This window comes from Oncorhynchus keta, chromosome 28 (assembly GCF_023373465.1).
Source record: "Oncorhynchus keta strain PuntledgeMale-10-30-2019 chromosome 28, Oket_V2, whole genome shotgun sequence".
Classification (NCBI taxonomy): Eukaryota; Metazoa; Chordata; class Actinopteri; order Salmoniformes; family Salmonidae; genus Oncorhynchus; species Oncorhynchus keta.
This window is the reverse complement of record NC_068448.1, coordinates 56,182,803-56,197,924: the sequence shown is the minus strand read 5'-3', so window position 1 is coordinate 56,197,924 and position 15,122 is coordinate 56,182,803. Positions and strand designations below refer to the sequence as shown.

Genomic DNA, 15,122 nt, shown 5'->3' with positions numbered 1-15,122 from the left:
ACTCTCCTTCCAGACTCACATTACCAATCTAAAATTAAATCTAGAATCTGCTTCCCTATTTCACAATAAAGCCTCCTTCACTCATGCTGCCAAACATACCCTCATAAAACTGACTATCCTACCGATACTTGACTTTGGTGACGTCATTTACAAAATAGCCTCCAGCACTCTACTCAGCAAATTGGATGTAGTCTATCACGTGCCCTCCGTTTTGTCACCAAAGCCCCATATATTACCCACCACTGCGACCTGTATGCTCTCGTTGGCTGGCACTCGCTACATATCCGTCGCCAAACTCACTGGCTCCAGGTCATCTATAAGTCTTTGCTAGGTAAAGCCCCGCCTTATCTCAGCTCACTGGTCACCATAGTAACACCCACCAGTAGCACGCGCTGCAGCAGATATATTTCACGGGTCATCCCCAAAGCCGACTCCTCGTTTGGCCGCCTTTCCTTCCAGTTCTCTGCTGCCAATGACTGGAATTAATTGCAAAAATCACTGAAGCTGGAGACCTATATCTCCCTCACTAACCATAAGCATCAGCTGTCAGATCAGTTTACCGATCACTGCACCTGTTCATAGCCATCTGTAAATAGCCCACCCAACTACCTCATCCACATATTGTTATTTCTTTTGGTATTTTGCACCCCAGTATCTCTACTTGCACATCATCATCTGCACATCTATCACTCCCGTGTTAATGCTAAATTATTATTTATTTACACAAATTTGAAGGGTGTACTCACTTTTGTGATATACTGTATACCACGGCCAAGGGCTGTATCCAGGCACTCCGTGTTGCGTTGTGCATAAGAACATGCCTTATCTGTCGTATATTGGCCATATACCTCACCCCCTCTTGCCTTATTGCTTAATTATACTGTCACATGCGGTAGAGTAAAGTAGTCGAGGACATATAACTACTTTCTGCTGGTAGTGAGGAAGGACACTTCTCTCTCTCTACCTGACCTGACTCCCTATCACCTTGCTGTAGGCTATGAATAGTGATTTCCTGACATGGTCCTTCAGTGGTGGTGTGTAATGGAAGGGTTGTGTGTTGAAATGCACTGTGATTAGAAGGATTCAGGGGCCTGTATTTACTTTGGGTCCAGTCATCCAGTTCATGGTCCAGAAGGGTTAGGGGGGCACAGCTGAGGAATGACTGGGGAATAGGGGCACTCTTACACACACGCGCACAGGATTATTGGGGAATAGGGGCTCTCTTACACACGCACGCACGCACGTGCACAGGATTATTGGGGAATAGGGGCTCTCTTACACACACACACACACACAAACATGTGCGCACGCGCACACACACGCGCGCACACACACGCACGCACGCACGCACGCACAGGATGACTGGGGAATACGGTGTCAGGCCACGCTAGGTGTTGAAAAAAGCTTCATGCACCTGAATGCACCACTGCATCCTAATAACTCAGCTGCTGAAAACCTGCTTTTCTCTCACTCAGCAGCTGTGAAGGGCAGACACCTGGCTTTTCTGTGCGTGTGTGTGTGTGTGTGTGTGTGTGTGTGTGTGTGTGTGTGTGTGTGTGTGTGTGTGTGTGTGTGTGTGTGTGTGTGTGTGTGTGTGTGTGTGTGTGTGTGTGTGTGTGTGTGTGTGTGTGTGTGTGTGTGTGTGTGTGTGTGTGTGTGTGTGCAGAGCAATACTTTCATCAGTAGTGTTATAGGGGTCTTGGAACATGGGTCCCAGGGTTGATTGCTCCTGTTGTTTTGCATTATTTCCCATAATAGACCAGCCATGGCTATATTTGCAAGGCACACACACACACTCACACACGACAGCACATGATGAAGGCTGCATATCCCTCACAGATCACACTTTTCATCATTCGTTCAAAAACACCCCTCAAATGTTTTCACAGTATTGAACAAAGAAATGTCATAGCAGTACTCCATGCCTCTTTGTTTTATCTTTCGCCAAACTTTTATTGGTTTTAAATGAAAAGCTTTTTTCATCTTCTGAGCGATACCAGTGGCTGCAGATTCCTCTGCACACGCTAGTGGTTAGTATGCATGAGCGGTCCTGATATTAGGTGAAATCGTTTTCATATTCAAGACAAGCTCTCTTCCTGTCCGTCACAACGAACCATATTCTGTCATGCACAGAGAAATATCATTACTGTCTTTTTTGATGTCGCAGGTGTTTTCCCTCCGACCTCTCGTTCCCCTTCACTCCCGTTCACTTATCTGTCTGAAAGAAAGGAAGAAAAGAAATAGCCATTTGTAATGACCTTAGTTAGCAAAAGCCTTTGATTTTTACGCCTGTCCTTTTAAAATTATCCTTCCATAAACATTCGTAGGGAAGGGAGAATAAATTGAGTTTTGACACCCGTTTTGGTCGAACGTCTTCCAGTCTCAGTGGGTTTTAAACAGGTTTCACCCCCAAAGCAGTGTGAACACACTGAGACTAAACGCACATTTCAACCTCTCCTTTCTTTGAAAATGAACTCTTAACAAAATATCCCACAGAACATCAGATCACATAATGTATAGGTTGGACCTCAAACGCCTGACGAGAGATCATCTTCTAAAGATGCACGGTGTGGACGTCAAAGGGAAAACGCTGTTGTTGGAGCGTACAATTGATACCTGGTGTTTTCAAAGTAGCTTTGATCCTGGTTCTCACACAGAGAGAGCTTATGAATGTGACAGCGAATTAGCGGCCGTCTCCTAGACAGTAAGGAAAAATGACAATGACAGCCACAATAAGATACGACACACACTCATCTCGCCCTCTTTTTTTCTTCTCATCTCTCTCTCTCTCTCTCTCTCTCTCTCTCTCTCTCTCTCTCTCTCTCTCTCTCTCTCTCTCTCTCTCTCTCTCTCTCTCTCTCTCTCTCTCCATATTGCTTCTTCTCTACCTATCCACCACCCTCACCCCTCTCCTTATAGAAGTCAGAAGAAGAGGACCTGGTGTTGACCCCAGATGGTACCAGGGAGTTCCTGACCTTTGAGATCCCTCTGAGTGACTCGGGGTCGGCAGGTCTCGGGGTCAGCGTCAAGGGAAACCGCTCCAAGGAGAACCACGCCGACCTGGGCATCTTTGTCAAGTCCATCATCAACGGAGGGGCCGCCTGCAAGGTGAGGATCACATATCCTTGTGTTCTATGGTTGATACATATACATGATAAATAAACCCTAATAAATGAGTTATTTAGCAGACACTCTTATCCAGAGCAACTTTCAATGAGCAATTAGGGTTAAGTGCCTTGCTCCAGGGCACACCAGCAGATTTTTCACTGGGATTCGAACCAGTGACCACTAGGCTACCAATGTCTGCGCTCCTCAAAGAAAATGTGGTGCAGTAAGAATGAATAATGACTGTATTCGACTTCTGTTATGTATTGTCCTATATTATCTAGTCTCCAATAGTTAGTTCATTACTCTGATTCACTTAAAGAAATTGTCAAGATTACATGTCCTTATCGTTATGCGTTGTAAAACAGGTCAATTTACACACACACATATATATATGTAAATGATATATATACCATCAGATCACACCCTTCTCTTTTGTGTGGTTGATCAGGATGGCCGACTGAGAGTCAACGACCAGCTGATTGCCGTCAATGGCGAGTCGTTGCTAGGGACGCCCAACCAGGATGCCATGGAAATGCTTCGCCTGTCCATGTCGACGGAGGGCAACAAACGAGGGATGATCCAACTCATCGTTGCCAGGAGGGTTTCCAAGAGCAACGAGGTAATGAATGCACCATTGTGAGACTCTAAGGTCATTCCCTGTGGGTGTGTGTGTGTGTGCGTGCGTGCGTGCGTGCGTGCGTGCGTGTGTGTGTGTGTTAAGCTTGGAGTCAATTCCATTTCAATTCCAGGCAATTCAGGAAGTACACAGAAATTAAAATTGAATTTGGGTGCGGCAGGGTAGCCTAGTGGTTAGAGCATTGGACTAGTAACCGAAAGGTTGCAAGTTCTAATCCCCGAGCTGACAAGGTACAAATCTGTCGTTCTGCCCCTGAACAGGCAGTTAACCCACTGTTCCTAGGCCATCATTGAAAATAAGAATGTGTTCTTAACTGACTTGCCTAGTTAAATAAAGGTAAAATAGGAAAATAAAAAATTCTCTCAGAATTGACTGGAATTGAAATTAAATGGACCTCAACCCTCGTGTGTATGAATGAAATGCTAGAGAACTAATTGTCTTTATCATGAAGAGAGGATGTTTTAATTGTTTGGCCTTAGCTGAGCTATAGGTTGATATTAGGGGTATTGGGAATGAAAGAGTTGATCTCTTTCCCCCGCTCCTTTACTGCTTGTGCTGCTTGACTCGTCAGACAGACCAGTGGAGTGTGTGAGAACGAGAGAGGGATGAGAGAGTGATTGATGGATGGACCACTTGTCTGCTTTGAATGATTTGTAAGTCGCTCTGGATAAGAGCGTCTGCTAAATGACTTAAATGTAAATGTAAATGATAAACAAGGGCCTTGAATGATAAACAATGGCTTTATGATTGACTTTTACCTCACCACCTATCTCTGTGTATCGACCTCCTTTTCTTGTCTATCGTCCTCCTTTTCTTCTGTCTATCGCCCTCCTTTTCTTCTGTCTATCGTCCTCCTTTTCTTCTGTCTATCACCCTCCTTTTTTTATCTCTGTCTATCGTCCTCCTTTTCTTCTGTCTATCACCCTCCTTTTTTAAACTCTGTCTATCGCCCTCCTTTTCTTATCTCTGTCTATCGCCCTCCTTTTCTTATCTATGTCTATCGCCCTCCTTTTCTTATCTCTGTCTATCGCCCTCCTTTTCTTATCTCTATCGCCCTCCTTTTCTTACCTCTGTCTATCGCCCTCCTTTTCTTATCTCTGTCTATCGCCCTCCTTTTCTTATCTCTATCGCCCTCCTTTTCTTACCTCTGTCTATCGCCCTCCTTTTCTTATCTCTGTCTATCGCCCTCCTTTTCTTCTCTGTCTATCGCCCTCCTTTTCTTATCTCTGTCTATCGCCCTCCTTTTCTTGTCTATCGCCCTCCTTTTCTTCTGTCTGTCTATCGCCCTCCTTTTCTTATCTCTGTCTATCGCCCTCCTTTTCTTATCTATGTCTATCGCCCTCCTTTTCTTCTGTCTATCGTCCTCCTTTTCTGCTGTCCATCGCCCTCCTTTTCTTATCTCTGTATATCGCCCTCCTTTTCTTGTCTATCACCCTCCTTTTCTTATCTCTGTCTATCGCCCTCCTTCTCTTATCTCTGTCTATCGCCCTCCTTTTCTTACCTCTGTCTATCACCCTCATTTTCTTGTCTATCGCCCTCCTTTTCTTGCCTATTGCCCTCCTTTTCTTACCTCTGTCTATCACCCTCCTTTTCTTATCTATGTCTATCGCCCTCCTTTTCTTGTCTATCGCCCTCCTTTTCTTGTCTATCGCCCTCCTTTTCTTATCTCTGTCTATCGCCCTCCTTTTCTTATCTCTGTCTATCGCCCTCCTTTTCTTCTCTCTGTATATCGCCCTCCTTTTCTTGTCTATCGCCCTCCTTTTCTTACCTCTGTCTATCACCCTCCTTTTCTTCTGTCTATCGCCCTCCTTTTCTTACCTCTGTCTATCAGCCTCCTTTTCTTACCTCTGTCTATCGCCCTCCTTTTCTTATCTCTGTCTATCGCCCTCCTTTTCTTGCCTATCGCCCTCCTTTTCTTATCTCTGTCTATCGCCCTCCTTCTCTTATCTCTGTCTATCGCCCTCCTTTTCTTACCTCTGTCTATCACCCTCATTTTCTTGTCTATCGCCCTCCTTTTCTTGCCTATTGCCCTCCTTTTCTTACCTCTGTCTATCACCCTCCTTTTCTTATCTATGTCTATCGCCCTCCTTTTCTTGTCTATCGCCCTCCTTTTCTTGTCTATCGCCCTCCTTTTCTTACCTCTGTCTATCGCCCTCCTTTTCTTATCTCTGTCTATCGCCCTCCTTTTCTTACCTCTGTCTATCACCCTCATTTTCTTGTCTATCGCCCTCCTTTTCTTCTGTCTATCGCCCTCCTTTTCTTACCTCTGTCTATCGCCCTCCTTTTCTTACCTCTGTCTATCGCCCTCCTTTTCTTACCTCTGTCTATCGCCCTCCTTTTCTTATCTCTGTCTATCACCCTCCTTTTCTTATCTCTGTCTATCGCCCTCCTTTTCTTACCTCTGTCTATCGCCCTCCTTTTCTTATCTCTGTCTTTCACCCTCCTTTTCTTATCTCTATCTATTGCCCTCCTTTTCTTGTCTATCGCCCTCCTTTTCTTGTCTATCGCCCTCCTTTTCTTGTCTATCGCCCTCCTTTTCTTGTCTATCGCCCTCCTTTTCTTGTCTATCGCCCTCCTTTTCTTGTCTATCGCCCTCCTTTTCTTGTCTATCGCCCTCCTTTTCTTGTCTATCGCCCTCCTTTTCTTATCTCTGTCTATCGCCCTCCTTTTCTTATCTCTGTCTATCGCCCTCCTTTTCTTATCTCTGTCTATCGCCCTCCTTTTCTTACCTCTGTCTATCGCCCTCATTTTCTTATCTCTGTCCATCACCCTCCTTTTCTTTTCTCTGTCTATCGCCCTTCTTTTCTTATCTCTGTCTATCGCCCTCCTTTCCTTGGTTTGGTTCTTTGAGATAGCCAGAGACACCTTCAGGAGCTCTACTGCCACCATGCAAATCTTCACAGCAAAGATCCAATTTTGATAATCTAACTCTTCTCTGCTTTCGGACCCATTGCATATGGTTGACTTAACAATGTGGGGCGCTATGATATGGCGAGAGCCACTTCATTGGTGGATGATTGGCAGACAGAGGCAGACACAGCCCACCACAATGTGCAGATAGGAAGGTTGGACTTTGAGAAAGAAAGTGAATTAAAGTGAGGAGTTGTTATCAGGCTGAAGCAGAAGTTGAGAGGATCGAAAGCAATTCAACCTGTGGAATGCCCTAGCCCAGATATGGTTTTGATAGGTGCTGCTGGCTTTCGGAAATATCAAAAAAGATCAAGTCCCGTCACTCAACCCTGAATCTATTTATGTTTCTCTATTAACCAGCAGTCGAGCTGCTCTCATAACATCTTAAAAAACGAATTTATCTTTCAGAATACATTTCATTGGCTTTGAAGTGTTGAAGCAAATATATTATGTTGGTATCTATGGGGAGATGAATTGATATGGGAATGGGCTGATTATGGAGATGAGCTGGTTTTATTCAGCGGTGAAGTACTCGTCGTTGAAGTGTGTGTGCGTGTTTGTTTTGTGTGTGTGTTCCAATCCCCTGCAGCCTCTGATTCGAGATCAGCTTTGATTAGTGTTGGTGTGAGGATGATTGGTGCCTCTGTCCTGTGGTCCTTGAGCAGACTTCCTGCTGGGACACTCTTCCCTCATCTGCCCTTCGTCTGTCCCCCCACGCACGCACGCACGCACGCACGCACACACACACACACACACACACACACACACACACACACACACACACACACACACACACACACACACACACACACACACACACACACACACACACACACACACACACACACACACACACACACACACACACACACACACACATTCCCCCTCACCCCCCTAACCCTTCTCCCACTCACTTTCCCTGGCCAAGGACACTTGTCCCTCCTGGGCCCTCCAAGATCCAAGGTCGCTCCTATCAGTCCAGCCAGTCAAGTTTCAAGTTTTAATGTCACGTGCACAGTGTAATACCTTTCTTGGAAGATCGAAACCAAACAATGCAGTAATCAATATCAATGTAGTACTAAACATAACACAAGGTAGAACAAAAACACACAAGAAATACAACATAAAAAATGAGAACTATATAAATGGTCAGTCAGTTCCAGTACCATATTTACGATGTGCAGGGATACTGGAGTGATAGAGGTAGATAAGTACAGTACCAATCAAAAGTTTGGACACACCTACTCATTCCATGGTTTTCTTTATTTTTGCTATTTTCTACATTGAAGAATAACTATGAAAGATTAAATAACACACAACCATGTGGTAACCAAAAAAGTGTTAAACAAATATATATATTTGTTTTAGATTCTTCAAAGTAGCCACCCTTTGCCTTGATGACAACTTTGCACATTATAGGCATTATCTCAACCAGCTTCATGAGGTAGTCACCTGGAATTCATTTCAATTAACAGGTGTGCATTGTTAAAAGTTAATTATCAGAATTTCTTTCCTTCTGAATGCGTTTGAGCCAATCAGTTGTGTTGTGACATGGTAGGGGTGGTATACAGAAGATGCCCTATTTGGTAAAAGACCAAGTCCATATTATGGCAAGAATAGCTCAAGTAAGCAAGAGAAACGACAGTTCATCATGACTTTAAGACATGAAGGTCAGTCAATCCGGAAAATGTCAAGAAAATTGAAAGTTTCTTCAAGTGGAATCGCAAAAACCATCAAGCGCTATGATGAAACTGGATCTCATGAGGACCACTACAGGAAAGGAAGACCCAGAGTTACCTCTGCTGCAGAGGACAAGTTAATTAGAGTAACCAGCCTCAGAAATTGCAGCCCAAATAAATGCTTCAGAGTTCAAGTAACAGACACATCTCAACATCAACTTTTCAGAGGAGACTGCGTGAATCAGGCCTTCATGGTCGAATTGCTGCAGAGACTTGAAGAAATGTGAAGAAACACAATCAATGGACATTAGACCAGTGGAAATCTGTATTTTGGTCTGAGTCCAAATTTGAGATTTTTGGTGGTGACACTGTCTGTGATTTATTTAGAATTCTTGGCACACTTAACCAGCATGAATACAACAGTATTCTGCAGTGATACGCCATCCAATCTGGTTTGTGCTTAGTCAGATTATCATTTGTTTTTCAACAGGACAATGACCCAACCTACCTCCAGGCTGTGTAAGGGCTATTTGACCAAGAAGGAGAGTGATGGAGTGCTACATAAGATGACCTGGTCTCCACAATCACCCAATTACAACCCAATTGAGATAGTTTGGGGAGAGTTTGATCGCAGAGTGAAGGAAAATCAGCCAAAAAGTGCTCAGCATATGTGGGAACTCCTTCAAGACTGAGAGAATGCCAAGAGTGAGCAAAGCTGTCATCAAGGCAAAGGGTGGCTACTTTGAAGAATCTCAAATATAAAATATATTTTGATTTGTTTAACACTTTTTTGGTTTCAACATGATTCCGTACGAGTTATTTCATAGTTTTGATGTCTTCACTATTATATTCTACAATGTAGAAAACAGTAAAAAATCAAGAAAAACCCTTGATTGAGTAGGTGTCTCCAAACTTTTGACTGGTACTATTTATCATCATTACCAAGTGCCCCTCACATTGTAACCTCTTCAAAAAGTTCTACATCTGCACCATCAAGAGCATCTTCACTGGCTGCATCCCCGCTTGGTATGGCAACTACTCAGCATCCGACCGCAAGGCGCTAGAGGTTAGTGCGTACAGCCCAGGACATCACTGGGACCAAGCTCTCTGTCATCCAGGACCTCTATACCAGGCAGTGTCACAGGAAGGCCCTAAAAAATGTCAGACTCCAGCCACCCAAGTCACAGTCTTATGCACGGCAAGTGTTACCGGAGTCCCAAGTCTGGGACCAAAAAGCTCCTGAACAGCTTCTACCCCAAAGCCATAAGATTGCTGAACAGTTAATCAAATGACTCCCTGGACTTTCTGCTTTTCACCCCCCTACCTACATGTACATATTACCTCAATCAATCACCTAATCAAACCTACATGAACATAGTACTTCAATCAATCACCTAATTAAACCTACATGTACATATTACCTCAATCAATCACCTAATTAAACCTACATGTACATATTACCTCAATCAATCACCTAATTAAACCTACATGAACATAGTACTTCAATCAATCACCTAATTAAACCTACATGAACATAGTACTTCAATCAATCACCTAATTAAACCTACATGTACATATTACCTCAATCAATCACCTAATCAAACCTACATGTACATATTACCTCAATCAATCACCTAATCAAACCTACATGTACATATTACCTCAATCAATCACCTAATCAAACCTACATGTACATATTACCTCAATCAATCACCTAATCAAACCTACATGTACATATTACCTCAATCAATCACCTAATTAAACCTACATGTACATATTACCTCAATCAATCACCTAATCAAACCTACATGTACATATTACCTCAATCAATCACCTAATCAAACCTACATGTACATATTACCTCAATCAATCACCTAATCAAACCTACATGTACATATTACCTCAATCAATCACCTAATCAAACCTACATGTACATATTACCTCAATCAATCACCTAATCAAACCTACATGTACATATTACCTCAATCAATCACCTAATTAAACCTACATGTACATATTACCTCAATCAATCACCTAATTAAACCTACATGTACATATTACCTCAATCAATCACCTAATCAAACCTACATGTACATATTACCTCAATCAATCACCTAATCAAACCTACATGTACATATTACCTCAATCAATCACCTAATCAAACCTACATGTACATATTACCTCAATCAATCACCTAATTAAACCTACATGTACATATTACCTCAATCAATCACCTAATTAAACCTACATGTACATATTACCTCAATCAATCACCCCAACTACCTCGTCCCCCCAGTACACTGACTCGGGACCGGTACTCCTTGTATACAGTATAGCCTGTATATCGCCTTGTTATTGTTATTTTATCGTGTTACTATTTTATTTTTTATTTATTTGCTAATTTTCTTACTTTTTAACCGCATTGTTGGGAAAGGGCTCAGCTCGTAAGTAAGGATTTCACGGTAGAGTCTGCACTCTTTGTATTTGGCGCATGTGACATTTGATTGGATTACGAAATAGAACTTGTTCTAGAACAGTCACTTCAGTCATTGCATAGTTCCGACTGATAACTAGGACTGGCACATAGTTGAGGGAGTGTACTTCTGACCCATATACAGTATTAAAGTAATGTGATTGGTCATTGGGAATTTATGTTTGACGCATTATAATTTAATCAATGCTTCAGAGACTATGGCAGCATCCCAAATGCCACCCTATTCCCTATGTAGTGCACTACTTTTCGACCACAGCTCTGAGCCCTGGTCCAAATAACTGCACTACATAGGGAATAGGGTGCCATTTGGGATGCTGACTTTGTAATTTCCTTCTATTAATATATTGTCACGTGTTCAACGCAATTACATTCTTGGAAAGTCAATTCAATTAATTTTTATCAGGACTGTAAAATGTACTCATCCTATTCATGTTCCCTTGGTATTAATTATGCCATTTTATAACGATGTGTGTCGGCACGTCAGCAAATAAAAACAGATTGAATTAATTGAGCTTTGCATGACCTTTATTCCAAGTCACAAATGGAAGTCAATGTTCAATATAATAAAGTTGTGAAAAGTTTTTATTTCACATGGATGAGCTTTCTGTTTCATTTTGTTTCATTTACACACCAAGACAACAGAGCCACTGCAGTCTCTGTGTGTGTGTGTGTGTGTGTGTGTGTGTGTGTGTGTGTGTGTGTGTGTGTGTGTGTGTGTGTGTGTGTGTGTGTGTGTGTGTGTGTGTGTGTGTGTGTGTGTGCGTGCGTGCGTGCCTGTGTGCGTGCGTGCCTGTGTGCGTGTGCGTGCGTGCCTGTGTGTGGGCGGGCTTTTCTGTGTCATCAAAGCATTCTTTTTTTTTGCAAAGCCCTCATGCGTTTGGCTCTGCTCATATGAATGAATGTATATCCTCATATTATCATGGTTATCCATTTATCATAATCTTCCCCAGAAAGCGACAGTCAGAGCTGACGTCAACGTGTCTCTGAGAAACGCTTGTTGTTGTTGTTCACCTCAAGTTAAAACTTGTCTGAAAGTATTCAGTCCATGTGACGGAGAGGCTTGTGAGAGTCATTTTCCATTGCCTCCAGCGTAAATTGGCGGGAAATCAGAGCTGCTGACTGAAGTCTGGGATTGGCACCAGCACCAACACATTTGTGAGGGGCGGTAGGGTATTGTGTGTGTGTGTACGTGTGCATGAGCGTTCTTTTTATTTTGGGTTTGTTGCCTGCTGATTTTGAGTCGAGAAAGGTCTGATTCCTATTTAGATATGTTTTGCCTTCCAGAACTATAAACAGACTCATTTATTTTAGAAAATGCTTTCCAGTTCTTCGCGGTGCCAAACTTTTCGTAGCTGATGTGGAGTGTACCACAGCGAATGTGTGTGCATCCATGCGTGCATCCGTGTGTGTGCACTCACTGATGTGTCGGTGAGCTGGCGACCTGCAACACTCTGCCTTCCCCTTCCTGGTCAGCTTTCTTTTGTCGTTGTTTTGTGCGACACTAAATCACTACAGTGGTCATAACAGCTTACCAAGCCAGCCTCATCAAGGTGCTTTACAAGCCAAACCTGACAAAAGTCTGCCGAAAGCAACCAGCTCCACAGCCGGCCCGCTCATTAGGCAGGATTATGCGGCCACCTATGGCGGCAGATTGACGATGGCGGCCTTTTCTGAGCTCAACTGACCAAGACACACCTCCAACAACAACACATAACACCTCTCCGGGGTGCTTCTGTCCAAATAATGATCTAACATAAATCATATAGAAGATATAGCATCTGGTGGAAAGAGTATGTGGCCTTCTCTGTGGCCTACAGCCTGAAGATCAAATGTAATGAGACTTTTTACATCTTGCAGGTTTCTCTGATCAGATAGCCTCACCTAAAGTGGCACCCAATCAAACAGACAAATGCGCTGACATGTTGACCTACAACATCTTCTTTAAACAGGACAGGTCAAAGTCAAATGGACAATCATCCCGTGGGCTAAATTGTCATGATCAGTGGTTTCAACTTTTTATCCATACATTTTTTGACGAGCTGATCATAGTGGAAAGATAACATTCTGCTGCATTTCCCGCTATGTAAACACATTGCAAATAGGCTCCGGATTCCTCCTCCTGATGAAGTTAGGTAGCTGATATTCAGAGCTTAAATAGCCCAAATTGATTAGTCACAGGAATCAGGACTAATAAAGCCAACTCAACGGCCTGTTTTTACAAACAGCTGGGCCTACCGCATGGATGGACATTCATAAGCAGTAAGCACGGACCGACGGCAACGTCTTTTGGACATCTTTGTACGGTCCGTACCGCCCATCTTTTTTATTGGTGTTTTACAAACTCTAGGCCTAGATGGGCATTCCTAAAATGACATTTCAGCTGACACTGTAGGCCAGGGGTAGGCAACTCCAGTCCTCTGGGGACTGATTGGTGTCACGCTTTTCCCCCAGCCCCAGCTAACACACCTGACACCAATAATCAACGAATCGTGATGTTGAGTTTAGAAAGCAATTAGTTTCATCGGCTGTGTTGACTAGGAAAGGGGGAAAAGTGTGACACCGCTTCGGCCCCTGAGGACGAGAGTTGCCCATCCCTGCTGTAGGCAGTAAGCACGGACTGACGCTGACTCCTTTTGGACATCTTTTTTTGGTCCTGTCTGGACCAGCCTTGATTTTTTTCTGGGGTGGGCATTCTATGTTTTGTTTTCTATGTTTCTTTATTTCTATGTGTTGGCCAGGTATGGTTCTCAGTCAAGGACAGCTGTCTATCTCTGTCTCTGATTGGGAATCATACTTAGGTAGCCCTTTTTCCCTCCTTTCAGTGTGGGTAGTTATCTTAGTTAGTGGCACTTAGCCCTGTAAGCTTCACGGTTGTTTTCTTCGTTTGTTGTTTTGTTGCCGGCATTTTCTAAAATAAAAGGAATATGTACGCTCACCACGCTGCACTTTGGTCCACTTCTTTTGACGGCCGTGACAGTGGGCCTTGAAATACATACATACATTGACATATTTATGTCAAATAGCCTATCAGAAGCTTCTAAAGCCATGACATACATTTCTGGAATTTCCCAAGCTGTTTAAAGGCACAGTCAACTTAGTGTTAAACTTCTGACCCACTGGAATTGTGATACAGTGAATTATAAGTGAAATAATCTGTCTGTAAACAATTGTTGGAAAAATTACTTGTGTCATCCACAAAGTAGATGTCCTAACCGACTTGCCAAAGCTATAGTTTGTTGACAAGAAATTTGTGGACTGGTTGAAAAATGAGTTTGAATGACGCCAACCTAAGTGTCTGTAAACTTCCAACTTCAACTGTACCTATTTTCAACTTTCTTTCAGAACTGAATATTAACATTATTTCAACGCCTAGAAAATACGACTTTTCACCTTTCATTCAGAACCTAAATTGAACCTAAGCTTAAATATCTGGAAAAATATGTATTTTTGACATATTTTCAATGTAATTTTGCTTACTTGGGACTATTCTTGTAGGGACAGCCATTTTTTGGCCTCGCCTATGGCGGCAGAACGGCCAGGACCTGCCCTGACCAGCACACTTTTAGAGTTAAGGCAGCCTTCATATTATGTTAACAATATGTTCTCTACATCTCACCTGTTCTGCTCTGTGCTACGTTTTACTTACTGTACCATCCATATTGTACTATTTTTAAACTGCAGTATTTAAAATAGGCATGCCCACAGAATGGGACGTGCTGCTTATGTAAATTCATGAAGTGGAACATACAGCCTTAGGATGCTACTCTACCCTCTCTCCCCAATTGTTTCATTTCATTTATTGAAATGAAGATATTTCTATTTCCAACTTTCACTTTCTTTAGTTTCTGCGTGTCTCAGCAGAGTCCAGTGTCCCTGGAGGCAGAACATAAAAAATATATGTAAAACATTTCCTTCTCTTGACCACATGAAAGCCTTTCGGAAACACTACTCTTTCTCTCAATTATGTAAATATCATTTGGGGGAAGAAACTGCTACACTGGCCTATTCTATTCAAACGACCTGAGTGACGCATTGTGGGTAATCGCTAGGCTATACCCCACACCCTCTGTAAGCTGAGTCATGTTGAGTAAGCACAATTTTTTTTATTTTTTTTTAAATATGTATTTTGAAAGGGAGAGAATCAAGGAAGCGTTAGCTGAACTTAACTAAGATCATTTTTTTGTTAACGTGTGCCCCATTGAACATTAAATCAGTTAGGATTGTACACCAAATGAGTCTGTGTACAAAGCATTGGACAAAGCTTTGGCCTCTCTACCTTTTGAAGGCTATGAGG

At 42.7% G+C, this 15,122-nt stretch overlaps 1 protein-coding gene across 5 annotated transcripts in view; it reads left to right on the top strand.

Annotated features, from left to right (window-relative positions):
* LOC118361156 (partitioning defective 3 homolog) overlaps window positions 1-15,122 on the top strand; it is a 592,408-nt gene that overhangs the window by 317,689 nt on the left and 259,597 nt on the right. For all 5 annotated transcript variants that reach the window (XM_052483308.1, XM_052483311.1, XM_052483309.1 and 2 more), the window contains 2 exons: window positions 2,920-3,108; window positions 3,557-3,727. In XM_052483308.1, the coding sequence (XP_052339268.1) occupies window positions 2,920-3,108; window positions 3,557-3,727 (360 nt within the window). The remainder of the gene's footprint in view (window positions 1-2,919; window positions 3,109-3,556; window positions 3,728-15,122) is intronic.